Genomic DNA, 13302 nt, shown 5'->3' with positions numbered 1-13302 from the left:
GAGGCTCTCCCCGTGGGGCGACACGGAGCTCGGCTCAAGTCAGGGACCGCGACGGGCGCTCGGCACCCGGGCACAGTTTTCTCGGTCTGGCGCTCACTCACCTCACCGGGTCTGGAACGCGGGGCACCGATGACGTGCCAGCCTGCGGGCCCGTGAAGAGAAGCGTGCCGCGTTTGGGGTGGCCGTCCAGGGAGCGGCCCTCTCCTGTCCCTGGCCCCCCACGTGTGCCGGAGGTCGGCTTCGCAGGGGGCCCGAGGCCTCTGGGGACGCGGACGGGTTTGGAGCGAAGTCCCGCGGGCGGCGGGCAGGAGGCGCGTCGGAGAACAAGCGGCATCGGCCGCTTTCCGAGCGGTGTGAGGGGAACGGGCTCCGGAAACGGCGTCCGTGGCCGCGAGGACCAGCACTCGCTCCCCGTGCCGCTGTCGCCTTCTGCCGAGTTTTGTCATTGTCGCAGCGTCGTTTTCTCTGTGTCGGAGGCAGGTCGTGCGCATTTCGCTGGCGGCGCGTGGGGGTCAGCTTGACGCCAGGGGCTATGCCGGGAACCCGTTCGCGTGGGAAAAGGGGCTCCCACTTCCGCAGTCATGAACTATTGGGGGACAGTGTGTCAGTGACTTGGGGGCTGCTCGCAAAGAGGGAAAAGCTCAGCTCAAGCCGGCGCCTTCCGTGGGTTACGAGGGGGTCATCATTGGCCCCGGACGCGAACAGAGCGCGCTCGCAGACAGATCGGGGCTTGATGTTTGTGGGCCTGAGCTGGAGCGACCTCGGACAGTGTGCTGGAGTGTGCCGGCTGTTGGTAGTGGGGTCCCAGGGACCATCAGGTGCTTCCGAATTCTGGTTTGCAGCCGGTTTGGTCTGTGCCAAGGACAGAGTTCTCCGAAATGTCCACAGAAAGCACACGTGCCGTGTGTCAGTTCCGTGATGGATTTGCATGCATTATAAAAATGTCACGTCATTTATTTTTTAGTACTTTCTGCCTTATCTTCCCAACAGCCAGGTAAGGGACCCCACCCGCCAGCTCCTGGATCTGCCACCTGCTTCTCTGCGTCTTTTGGCTTGTGTGGTGGTCAGGCTCACGGTGCCACATGAGAGAACAGAAAGCCACGGGGTTTTCTGCATCTCCAGCCGAGCACACCCCGCCCCAGGGACGATGGCCGTGGCCTCCCCCGGGCACACGGCTTTTCCTCCTCGCTGTTGTTCTGAAGGAAGGTAAATAGGCTGGTTATTTTTGTCACCTTTATAGGTGTCAGCAGCTTGTGTATGGGGTTTTAGGCTGGCTCTCTTTCCGCTCAAGCCTCCTCATGTAGTGTATCAAAAAATTCGCACAATATAAAGAAGAAAAATACGAGTTTTCCTTTCGTCGCCCAGATGTAAGCACCATTCAGGCTGATGTTTCTTCTGAGCTTCGATGCACGTACGACCGTGGAACTGCCTTTGTTTTTGGACGGAATTGAGAAAATAGTTTTGTGTCTCAGTTTTTTTTTTTTAATTTAATGAACCCTGAGCGTCTTCCCACATCACCAGATGTTCTTTGCAAACGCGACTTGGTGGCCGTGCTGCATTCTGTGGGCAGCGATCCAGGATTTATTTAACAAGTCCCAGCCCCTCCTTCTTGATGGTGTAGGTTGTCATTGACGTTTTTGCAGTGATGGACATCTTCATGTGTTTTTCTGTTCCTTGTTAATTATTTCCTTAGAACAAATCCGTACAAGTTGAATTATTGGTTAAAGGGATGAGCGTCGCCAAGCAGGTGGGCAGAGCCTTGGTGCTGGCTGTTGGCACCGCCGTGAGCAGGTTCCCGGGACAGCCGGGTCCCAGATGCAGCGAGCTGTGGCAATGCCCTCCCCCTCCAGCAGCACAGCGAGGGCAGCAGTCGGAGCCCTCGTAGCAAAAGTGGGCAAACCGTTGTTCCTGGCGTTTTTGCTCTTGCTGTTTTGGGGAGGGGCGGGGAGGACCCGCGGTGCCCTCCCTCAGTTCCTCGCGTTTCTCGTGTAGAAAAGCAGACCGTGTCGTGTTGTTTTTACCCGTCTCTCACACGGAGGAGAGCCACCGGCCACTTCTTGTGCTTCAGTGGGAAGCGCCTCATGGCGTCCGCCACGGGAAGTCGTGTGCACACAGCTCCGTCAAGGCCAGGGACCCCGTGAGGAAGCTCGGGCCCCGGGCGGGGGCGGTGAGCCAGGAAACGGGGCCGCAGCAGCCACAGCACGCTCCCTGATCAGACCGGACTCCGGTCAGCGGTGGAGAACCATCACCCGGACTCTCGGTTCTGTGACAGTGTGAGGCCATGCCCGATGCGCCCGCCCACCCAGCACAAGGACCTGAGCCTCGTCCCTGACCCAGGCTTTTTAACAGTTACTTGGTGTGTGGCCGAAAGCCGAGGGATTGGCCGGTATGGGCATAGGGAGATTATTGGGGCAGGGAGCAAGTCTCTGATTATTGATTTCAGGGAGCAGTCTCTGAAGTCTTCCTGGAGGAGGAAGCCCGTTCCGGGGGACTAGGTGGCATGCCGTGCCCTGAGTGTGCACCGGGTCGGAAGGCCGAAGTTGGTAACTAGCGATGCCAGCTGCTGGTTTTTTCTTGTCTGTTAGTGAGGGAATTGGTGTCCATAACTGAGAAGAGGGTCGTACGGCAGGGTCTCCCCCTCCGCTGCCCGTCATGGGTCACGGTTTCAGGTGCTCCTTTTTGACACTCTGAGGCCGGACCGGACGTCTCTGCCTGAGAAATGTGACGTCAGCTAACTCTGCTCTTGCGGCGGGCTTGGCGCTGGGAGAGGTGTACAGGATGGATGAGATGAGACCCTCGCCCTCCACGCGTGTGGTTCAGTGGCAGAGAGGCGAGCAGTCATGTAAACACCTGCTTTTTTTATTTTGGTAAAATACACATAACATAAAATCTACCTGTTTTGAAAGTGGATGGCGGTTACGTGGCAGGAAGCACCCTCACTTTGTGCAGCCGTCACCACCGACCCTCTCCAGAGCCTGTCTCATCTCCAGCTTAAACTCTGCCCCCATTAAACACTCAGTCATTTCCCCTCCCCCCGCCCCTGGCCGCCACCGTCTGCTTCCTGTCTACTGTGAATTGACTGCCCTGGGGACCTCATGTAAGTGGAATCATACGGTATCCGTCCTTTGTGACCGGCTTATTTCACTTGGCTTAGTGCCTTGAGGAACCACGTCAAGGTCCATCCATGTTGCAGCAGGTGTCAGAATGTCTTTCCTTTCTAGGAGTGAAGAGACCCCGGTGTGGGACGGACCGCACTGGTTTATCCGCTCACCTGTCAGCAGACGCTTGGGTTTCTTCTCCCTCCTGGCTGTTGTAAATAATGCTGCTCCGAGCGTGGGCGGACAGGTACCTGTCCAGGTCCCCGCCTTCCGTTCTTTTGGATACATAAGAAGTGGGACTGCCGGGTCGGACGCCGAGTACCCATGTGATATTTTGAGGAATCGCTGTACCGTCTTCCACAGCGGCTGCACGGGGTTCAGTTTCTACCGTCCTCACTGACCCTTGGTACTGTCTGTACCTAATGGATGGTTTTGACCTTCATTTCCTAATGATGCGTGTCGAGCATCTTTTCATGTGCTCATTGGCCATTTATGCATATTCTTGGGAGAAATGTCTGTTCAAGGCCTTTGCTCGTGTTTAAATCCGGTTCCTTTGGGTTGCGTTGTAGGAGTTTGTGTGTATTCTGGCTATCGATCTCTCATCAGATATGTGATTTGCCAGTATTTTCTCCCATCCTTTAGGTCGTTTTTTTCACGTGCGTTGATCGTGTCCTTCGATGCACAAATGTTTTTAATTTTGACAAAGTCCTTCTTCCTTTTCATCGCTCCCTGTGCTTTCGGCGCCGTGCCAAACCCAGAGTTAGACGCTTTCCTCGCAGGTTTTCTCCTTGGCTTTGTAGTTTCCGTTCTTACATGGAGACCCGTGATCCGCTTCAGTTAATTTCTGCACGTTGCGTGAAGTAAGGATCCAGCCTTGCGTGTGTGCGCAGGCGCATGTGTGTGCGTGTGTGCATGCGTGTGCATGTGTGTGCGAGTGTGTGCATGTGCGACTGCGCATGTGTGCACGTGTGCATATGTGTGCGTGTGCACGCACATGTGCATGTGTATGCGTGTGTGCGCATGTGCGTGCGTGCGTGCGTGTGCGCATGTGTATGGACAGGCGGCCCCTACGGGAAGCCGGCCCAGGGGAACGTTCTGTGTGTGCTGTTTCCTAGAAATTTGCAGGGGTGGGAGTGGGGGGTCAGGAAGGTAGGATAAGAAACACGGGTGTCGAATGCGCGTCTTCATTCCGTCTTAGGTCACATACATATTGTTTATAGAAGGCTCGTTAGGACCGAAATTCCCCTTTGGCCTTCAGTTTGTGGTCTTTTCTGGTGGGATGTGTGTGTTCGTGCCCATTTTAGCTATTTATGGTGGTGGTAGGAAGAAGAAGAATTTCATACCCCTCACAGAATACCCCACGGGGGGTGTTTTAAAGAACAACTACTTTACCAGTGGCCGTCCGTGGCCTACGACATGCTCCCAGGTTGCTACAGATTTTGGCTCCTAGCGGGGTGCCACGGGCCCTGATCCGCAGCGTGCCTGCGGCTGTGGGCTGGGAGGCTGCAGACCGGGCCAGCATCTCCTTCCGATGAATTCCAGAGGGACCAGCTGCAGGTCCTTCTGTGACCTTGTGTGTGTGCACAGGAAGCTCCTCACGATCTCATTTCCGTTCCGTTGGTGCCTCTGTGCTCCCCGGTGTCTGGCCCCCGGCAGGGTTCAGGGTGCAGCCCGCTGCTGGATCGGTGCCCTCTTGTGGCTCACCTTTGACCTGGTGGGGATCTTGGGAGTGGAAGGCAAAGAAAAGGACCCTCGGGAGAAAACACGGGAGATTTATTATCAATTGCTACACGTGACGGTCTTCTAAGTATCAACTGATTTAAAAACTCACAAGAGTCATCAATTTAGCGACACAGACATTTTCTGCAGGAAACATCACCTTAAAGTAAAAAGACAGTTAAGTGTAAAGAACGTTTGTGATACAAATGAGAAACGACCATTTTCTTGATATAGAAAGAGCTTTTATAAATCAATTAGAAAAAAAACAATGCCTCGGCAGAAAAGTGAGGCCAGGATATCAGTAGACCGGTTGCAGAAAAAGAACAGCAGAAAGCTTCTGGGTGTGTAAAAGATGTTTCTCCTCATTTAACGTAGACGGCACCAAGTGAGAAGTCGCTCGGAGTAAGAGGGGCGGCGTGTGGGAAGCGTCGGTGGTGGCCTGTCTGGGCTGGCATACGGGAATTCCCCAAAATGCAGATTCCGGGCCCTCGCAGATGCAGTAGTAGAAACTCATCCTACACGTATATACACAGACCCACGCGTCACGTGTATTTTAGAAAAAATTGGGCGCAATTTAAACGCCCATCAGTGAAGGAGCAGCCGCGGTTCCTTCAGACAAGGCGCGCGAGGGAGAGGAGGTGGCCTTGGGGAACCGCGGGGTCATCCCAACCACACGAGCGGGCGAAGGTCCAGACTTCATTGTGTTGGAGCGGTGTTTGGGGAGTTTGCGCACACTCGGGGGTTCTTTGCGGAGACCACCTCTGAAAGGACGTGCACCTCTGAAAGGCAGCCAAGGACTCGGGTGCCTGGGACGGAGGGTGGGAGGGAGACGGATTTCGCACCCTCTGCTGCTATGTGCCGCGTTGGAGGTGTTGCCTCCGGAAAGGCCAGCGGCCTCGAAAAGGGCAGTAGGAATAAGTCAAGTAAGTAGAAAGACCAGGGTGAGAACTACAAAAAGGGAAACCCCGAAGTTCAGCTCGGGTTTTAGACCCCCAAGACCGATGGAGGCAGGACAGAGTACCGAACTCCTAAGCCAGGGAGGATGGGCGTGAACCACGCCAAAGTCTTCAACCGAGTTACAAAGTAAAAAGCTTCCCGATACAGTTTCTGGGAAACATTTGCACAAGTGGAACTGTGAGCGGTCTTAGGGAAGAGAGTCATCTTTAATGAACCTGTGTCTTGTGTTAACGACCCCCTGCCTTACTGCACATTAGCCCATGTGCGACATGGCCGTCGTTCTTCAGAGCTGACGAGGACAGTGACAGTCTGAGAGCTCAGGTGGCCTGAGAGATAACCGGTATGAGCGTGGTGGAGTCGGGAGTGAAGCCAGGTCCTACGTGGCCAGCCTGATTGTGAAGGACCCATATTTCGCCCTTTAGAACTTTGTGGCAATTGGGTAATTTCATCCGCTGATGCTTTTTTTTTTTTTTTTTGACTCTGGCTTGCTGAGAAGTTTATTGGGCATCGCTATCAAAACACAGAAGCTGCCACGAAGGGCACTTTTGTGCGTCCGCAGCCTCGTCATTGCTACTCGTTTTGAAGACCCCAGAGCACGTCGCCAGATCTGGAGCATCTTAGTCACCAAGGAAACGTAGATCAAGCACAGCGTAGTGTTTTCAAGTAGAGCTGAAGTCTTTAAAAATCGGTAAAGTGTGTGCAGCATGTGTGATAATTATTAACCAGGATATTTGATAAAGCAGACACTCCCGTGTTCCAGTGAACAATAGTTTACTCTCAGGGCAAACGGCAAACACCAGGAGAAAGGTGATAAGGTGAAACGATACATTCCTATGACATTTAAAACAGCGGAAACACGTCCTCTTACCGTTTGGAGGCCAGAAGTCGCAGACCCTTCTGGGGGCCCTGACGGAGAATCCGTGCCAGGCTCCTCTCCCAGCTGCTGGGGTTCCTTGGCTTGGAGACCTCCGTCTCGCCCTGGCACCCGCCCGTGTCTGCATTTCCTCCGTTCCAGTTTCTTGCAAGGACACTTGTCGTGGCGTGTAGGGCCGTCCCTTACCCGGGATATGATTTCATCTCGAGATCCTTCACCTTAGTCACATCTGCAGAGACCTTTATTCCAAATACGGCCACGTTCTGAGGTTCTGGGGGTTAGGACGTGGTCATCTTTGTGGGGGGTGGGCGGTCACAATTCAGTCCACGACGGGGTCTCTTGTTTGGCCTCCCAAATTCACATCTGTCTCACATGCGAAAGACATTCATCCCATACCGATTCGTTATTAGTTAACTGGTTTTTGAGGAAAAGGAGTTTTGAAGCTGAATGTCCCACATTTAGAAAAAGACAACTTGCAGATGGTCACTAAATTTTTTTTAAGGTAAACGTGTCTTTCGGAGATGATCGTAGATTCACATACAGGTGTCAGAAATAACGCAGAGAGATCCACGTGCCGTCGACTCGGGCCCCTCGTGATGGTGTCTTACAGAGCACAGCGAGGCTGCTGAGCGTCTGTGTCACCGCGGCAGCCCTTGCCGTCCCGGACGGTCAGCCCCTCGCCAGTTCTTCGTTCCCACGCGTTGGTCATGTCGAGGGTGCGAGGAGATGGATGTGCGTCGCATGTAACCTTCGGGGACTGCCATCCTTTCCCTTAGCATAATCCTCCTCGAGGCTTCATCCCTCCTCGTGGACCAGTAGTATCGCGTGGTGTGGGTGCAGTACAGGCTGTTTGACCGTTCGCCCCCCGAGCAACACCTGCAGTCTCCCAGGTTGGGGCTGTCACGAATACAGCTTCCATGAGCCCGTGTGCCGTGTGTCTGTGTGAACTTGCGTTCATTTCTGGGGTAAACTCCCAGCAGCACAACCGTGGGATCCCATGGTAGGGAGCTGCATGCTTAGTTGTGAAAGTGCCAGATTGTTTTCCTACCGGATGAGCCGTCCGCTTTTCTTCCCGCAGTGAGCGAGGGATCCTTTTTCTCCCCATCATCACCAGCATTGGGGTTGTCACTTTTATTTATTTATTTTTTTATTTTAGCTATTCCAATAGGAACGTAGCGAAATGTCATCTTGGATTTAATTTGCATTTCCCTAACGGTTAATGATGTGGAGCGTCTCTTCCTGTCTTTCGCCTGTGTCCTAATAGAATCGTTTGTTTTCTTTTCGTTGTTGAGTTTCGAGAGTTCTTTACCTCGTCCAGGTGCTAGTCGTTTGTGTGATACGTGCTTTGCGAGTATTTGCTCCCCAGCTGTAGCTTCTTGTCTTCTCGTCCTCGTAAGAGAGAGTGTTTCGCTGAGCAAGTTTTACTCCTGATGAAATTCACTTTTCTGACTTTCCCTTTCATGGGTCACGCTTTTGGTGCCGAGCCTAAGAGCTGTCTGCCAAGCACTCGGTCCCGAAGACTCTCTCCTTTGTTTTTTCTTAATAAGTTGTATAGCTTTACGCTTTACATGCGCCCGTGATCCGTTTTGAGTTACTTTTTATGTCAGGTGTGCGGTCGGGGCCAAGTTCGTTCCGCGGTCTCTGTCTCTGCAGAAGGCTGTCCTCCCTCCGCACCTTCGTCACACCAGCTGGACCCACTCGTGCGGGTCTAAAAGTCCGGCCTGTGTCTCCTCAAAGTCACTCCAGCTTCACAAATGAGTAGAGCACGACCGTCACACATTCGGGGGACAGTCACTGCCACACCTGTTCTCCACCTCCGTACGGTGGCCCCGCGAGGTGTGGTGACTTTCAGTGTGGTGAACACACCGTCTTTTACAGAGTAACAGGGCGTGCGTCCCTTCGGGGGTTCCTCTGTTTTTCGATCCCAGAGGAGTTTGGGCGCTTAGGGGTTGGTGGCGAGCGAGGCGCACACCGCAGTGTAGGGGTGCGGACAGGGCAGGAACGAATCGCATCCGAACACCTTTTGAGAGCCGTTCGGGTGGGGCTTGCCGGAAAGGAAGGGCGAGGCCACACACACCCTGTGCTGTCGAGTGCGTGTTGTGTGTTCGCCCACGCGCGGCCTGCGGTCTGCGCTGATCGGGCAGAGAGTCCAGCAGGCACGTGCTGTTCTCCTCTATTCATTTTTTTAAAACGGGGAAGCCAGCGTCCCTTCGTGTCTGTCCCCCAGAGGGACGCCGGGTCCTGGGCCGTACTTTCGGTCATAGGCACCTGTCTTTGCTCGGGAAGCCGGACCGCACGCAGCGAGCGGGAGGCTTTCGCTGAGCCTCGGCCGAAGGCGCCCTCGTCTCTCCGGGGACAAGCGGCTCAGCTTCCCGGGTCTCACCGTCTCAGCAGGGGGGAAAGGGACCCAAGCCTCACGTGGGCACACGAGGCAGTAAGAATGGGCCATCCAGGCCCCCTCTCTGCTTCTGCCGTTTGGAGACGGCTCCAAAGCAGCGACTTCACCAAAGCCAGCGGTCGGCCTGATGCAGGCTGCATGTGTGTGTGTGTGTGTGTGTGTGTGGTGCTTTTTGTTTGTCCTGGAGGAGGACAAAGAAGTGACCACGGAGTCCATGTTGAGGCTCGGAACCAGCACGAGGAGGCTGAAATCAATCGGCGTTCTGTCCTGAGTCACTGGAATCCGGTGGCAAAGCTGGTGTCACCACCGGAGCAGACATGTGGCCCTGTCCTGTCTTGCCTTTGTCTGGGGGCAGCTGTTCACCAGGCTGCGGATGGATTAGAACTTGGCTTTCTGAGAACAGTGTGGGACACACACGCACACGCACACGCACACACGCCCTTTCCGTTTGGTGACGTGGTGTGGAAGGACCTCGGCGGTTTCGTTTTTGACCAGTTTGCCACCTTCCAGCTTTTCCCGCATCGTGCTCAGCCACGTCGCTCACACTCACACGGTCACAGCCACGGCGTGCACACCGGGCATGTTCTCTCTCCACTGCCACGTCCACCCGTGTACTGTGGCCTCCACTGATCCCGCGAGTCAGCCGCGTGTTTAGCGCTAGGAGTGTGTGAGTCCTCCTCTGTCCTGCTCCCGCCGGGCGCTGTGCGTGCATCCATTTCATTGCGGTGAGGTTTTAAGAGTTTGCTAATTTCTGCTCCCAAACACCTGCAGGGACTCACCTGTCCCCAGAGCATCCATCCCTGCCCGCTTTGTCATGTACTTAAGAGACCATTTGCTAGAAAGAACCAGGGGTAGGGGGCCAGGGTGACTTGCCGTGCTAGCGAAATGTTTATCAGGAAAATTAACTTCCAAGGAAGCGTGATGAGCCTGTGCTTTGCAGCAAGGGTCTCCAGCCCCCTGGGACCAGGTGGCACAGCAGGAGGTGAGGAGCGGGGGACCGAGCGAAGCTTCACCTGTATCTGCAGCCTCCCCAGAGCCAGCATCACTGCCTCAGCTCTGCCTCAGAGCACCGGGCATTAGATGCTCACACGAGCACCGGTCCCTGGGGCCAGAAAGGTTGGGGACGGCTGCTTTGCACAACCTGCAGGGAGCAGATCGCAGAGCTTGGCTGAGACTGTCCGTCTGGAGGCCCTGGGGTGTTCATGGGTGACACCATAGCAGCGTTTGTAGTGTCACATGGCAGCAGGTGGGGTCTTCCTGCCTGAAGCAGTAACGGAGCATCTGGCCCGCTCACACGATGAGCTTGCCTGCTGGCCGTTCAGGGCAGGCGTCGGCTGACGTCCATGGCCCTTTTGGAAGGGTGGGAGGGTGTCCCGAGTCGGTGTCCCTCTCCTGGAGCTGGCTGGCTGTTCCCAGGCCGGCCTGGTGGCTTCCTCCCACCGGTCCTGCAGCCACGTGGCCCACGGGAGGCCACTTGGTGGGGCTCCAAAGTGTTGGGTGACGCACTCCTTTGCCCGTCTTTCTGTGGGGTGCACGTTGCTCTGGGAACACAGGTGCCAGCAGCCCTCCTGGGGACCTGGTTTCACCGCTCTGAGCTGTCCAGCTGGGCTTGGTCGGCTGGTCAGCAGTGAGGAGCGGGGGCAGAGGGCTCTGAATGTGTCACTCATTCCGAGATTCTGGGCTGGATGGGAGGGTCTTCAGGGCCCTATCCTGGAGGACACCCACCCTGGAGTAGCACAGTGAGTAGGTGTCAGGGCCACCTCCCATGTGACGGTCACTTTAGAGCAATGTACTTCTCATTGTGATATGGGAACCTGTTGGAAACTGCCAGCTGGAGGGCCTGCTGGCCAGCTGCCGACAGCTCTGGGGGTTCCCGGACAGGAAGTGGCGCTGAGGACGGGGTCCGGCACACTCACTGCTCAGCACGTGCAGGGGGCGGGCCCGCTTGCAAAGCCCGATGTCGAGTGTTCCCTGAATCGCAAGGCATTCTTCAGGCCCCCAAGTTACTAGCTTCTGACAGCTGGTTTCTTCTGAACATAGTCCAGATTCAGGCTTCGGATACCTCGAACAAGGGTGTGTGTGTGTGTGCGCGTGTGTGTGTGTGCGCGCGCGCGTGTGTGTGCGCGTGTGTGCGTGTGTGCTTTTAGTTTTTTGACATACAGATCACTTGCCTTCCTGTAGTTACGTGAAATTCTATGAAATTTCACATAAATGTTGACTTCAGTGTTGCAACAGGATGAAACGGTGTCTTGTTTCTGAGCAACTCCGGCTCCACGGGGGGTGCACATCTGGTGTGCCGTGAGGGCGACAGGCCCGTGGCTGGGGACTGGCACCAAAGCGACCCACAGAAGCTGGGCGAAGCCGCCTTGGCCTTGCTGCCGACGGCGGGGCTCTGAGCTGTGGTGTCGGTTCTGCCTGGATGGAGAGGCTCGGGGCTGAGTGACGCCCGGCCCATGAGCACCCCGTCTTCCACGTTCCGCCGCCTTTTCCGTGTGTCTGTGCTGGGACACGAGCAGGCGGGGAAAGTTCACGGCGCCTTCGAGTAGCGGCTTCGGGAGAGGCTGGATGGAAAAGGAGGTGCACGGGGCTGGCTCCATCCCCACGCCCACACCGGAGGAGGAAGGGGACCCCGGCTTCCCCGCGGGCGGGTGCGTCCTCCCCTGGGCCTCGGAGCCATCGTCCGAGCTGGCGCCTTCGGGCGGCGCCTCCCAGGGTGTCGTCCCCGGGGCTGCGCGGCGGCTCGTGCCCCTGGCCGCCCCGTCACCCCGGCTGCCCCGTCTGTCCTGCAGTCTTCCGTGTGTGCGAAGATCGTGCAGCTGCTGGGGCAGCACGAGGTGGACCACCGCCAGAAGCAGGTGGTCATCCTGAGCCAGGACAGCTTCTACCGCGTCCTCACCTCGGAGCAGAAGGCCAGAGCTCTGAAGGGCCAGTTCAACTTCGACCACCCGGGTGAGTCGGGCGTCGGGGGGAGGAGTTGGGGGCATCCCAGCTGACCGCCCCTGGCTGAGACACGGAGGGCCGACAGCTACCAGTATGCGGAGCTGGCTCTGTGAACACCGACAGGCTCCGCGTCCTGCCCAAGGGTGACCTGTGTGAGCCCGTTACTGGTGGGGGCCAGACGCAGGAGAGAACGTGCCCAGCTGCTTCTCCGGCCGTGATCTGAAGCGGCCGTGTCCCCGCTGTCCCTCGCCGTGCCACTCGGGCGAGGGCAGGCTCATGTTCTGCTCACCGGTGGGCCCGGGCGGCCGCCCCAGCGGTGTTCGCCCTGACGGCCCCTGACCTGCACCCTGACCCTTGCTGGCGGAGGGAGAGGTGGACTCAGAATCGTCGGAACCAGAGCTCGTGGGCGTGGCACTGTCCCCCAGCCCCAGGACTCCCGCCCGGTCCCCAGGTGCCCGCTCCCAGCACAGGAGCTGAGCTGGAGAGCGGAGAGCAGATCCGAGGCCAGGGAAGGAATGTCGAGGGAGGGGAAGGAAGTCCACCGCACGGCTCTTCGTCCACCCCGAGACGCGGAATTTGCTTTCTGCTTTGGGCAGAAACCTGGCTTTTTTGGCAGGTGGAGACCTGCCTCCCTGGGGGGTGACATGCATGCGGAAGACGCAGATCTGTAGCGATGCCCTGTGCACGGCAACAGCAGACATCGTCTTAAAATTAAGAAACCCTTTAACACTCTGATTTCTCCAGATGCCTTTGACAATGAACTCATCTTCAAAACACTCAAAGAAATCATCGAAGGGAAAACGGTCCAGATCCCCGTGTACGACTTCGTCTCCCATTCCCGGTGAGTGAGGCGCTCGGGCCGGGCGTGGCCGCCTTGCTCCGGGCAGGTCGCTCGCTGCTCGTCGCTCCAGGCGTGTCCCCATCCCCTGTCCCTGCCCACTGCGGCCTGTCTGGGAAGGGACAGTGGCCAGAGTGAGCCCCGTGGTGAGCACGGGCTGGAGCGTCTGTCCTGGCGCTCCCTGGAGCAGGCCGGACGTTGTCATTGGCTGTGAAGGGGACAGGCTCGGTGGCCTCTGGGCACGGGCCCAGGCCGCGTCTACTGAGGAGGACCCCAAAGCCGAGGTCATGCATCTCACTGCCAGTCCAGATGCCGTCTCTTCTCCGTCCTTCTGGACCTTTCTTCCGTCCCTCCCTTCCTCCCTCCTCCTAGTTGCCCCAGGACTGGGGGAGGGGTGAGGTTGCTGGCAGGAAACTGAGCCGGTTTTGAAAGTTCAGAGCGTTGGGCTCATGGACGCCAGGCCTGACAGTGGCCTTGC

At 56.7% G+C, this 13302-nt stretch overlaps 1 protein-coding gene across 1 annotated transcript in view; it reads left to right on the top strand.

Moving 5' to 3' along the window:
* The window catches only part of UCK2 (uridine-cytidine kinase 2), a 44440-nt gene that overhangs the window by 20806 nt on the left and 10332 nt on the right, over positions 1-13302 (top strand). The window contains exons 2-3 of the mRNA XM_039881563.1: positions 11836-11995; positions 12731-12827. Of these exons, the coding sequence (XP_039737497.1) occupies positions 11836-11995; positions 12731-12827 (257 nt within the window). The remainder of the gene's footprint in view (positions 1-11835; positions 11996-12730; positions 12828-13302) is intronic.

Source organism: Pteropus medius, unplaced genomic scaffold (assembly GCF_902729225.1).
Source record: "Pteropus medius unplaced genomic scaffold, Ma_sr-lr_union100, whole genome shotgun sequence".
In the NCBI taxonomy this organism is placed as follows: domain Eukaryota; kingdom Metazoa; phylum Chordata; class Mammalia; order Chiroptera; family Pteropodidae; genus Pteropus; species Pteropus medius.
The sequence above is the reverse complement of the archived record's forward strand: the minus strand, read 5'-3'. Positions and strand labels throughout refer to the sequence as shown.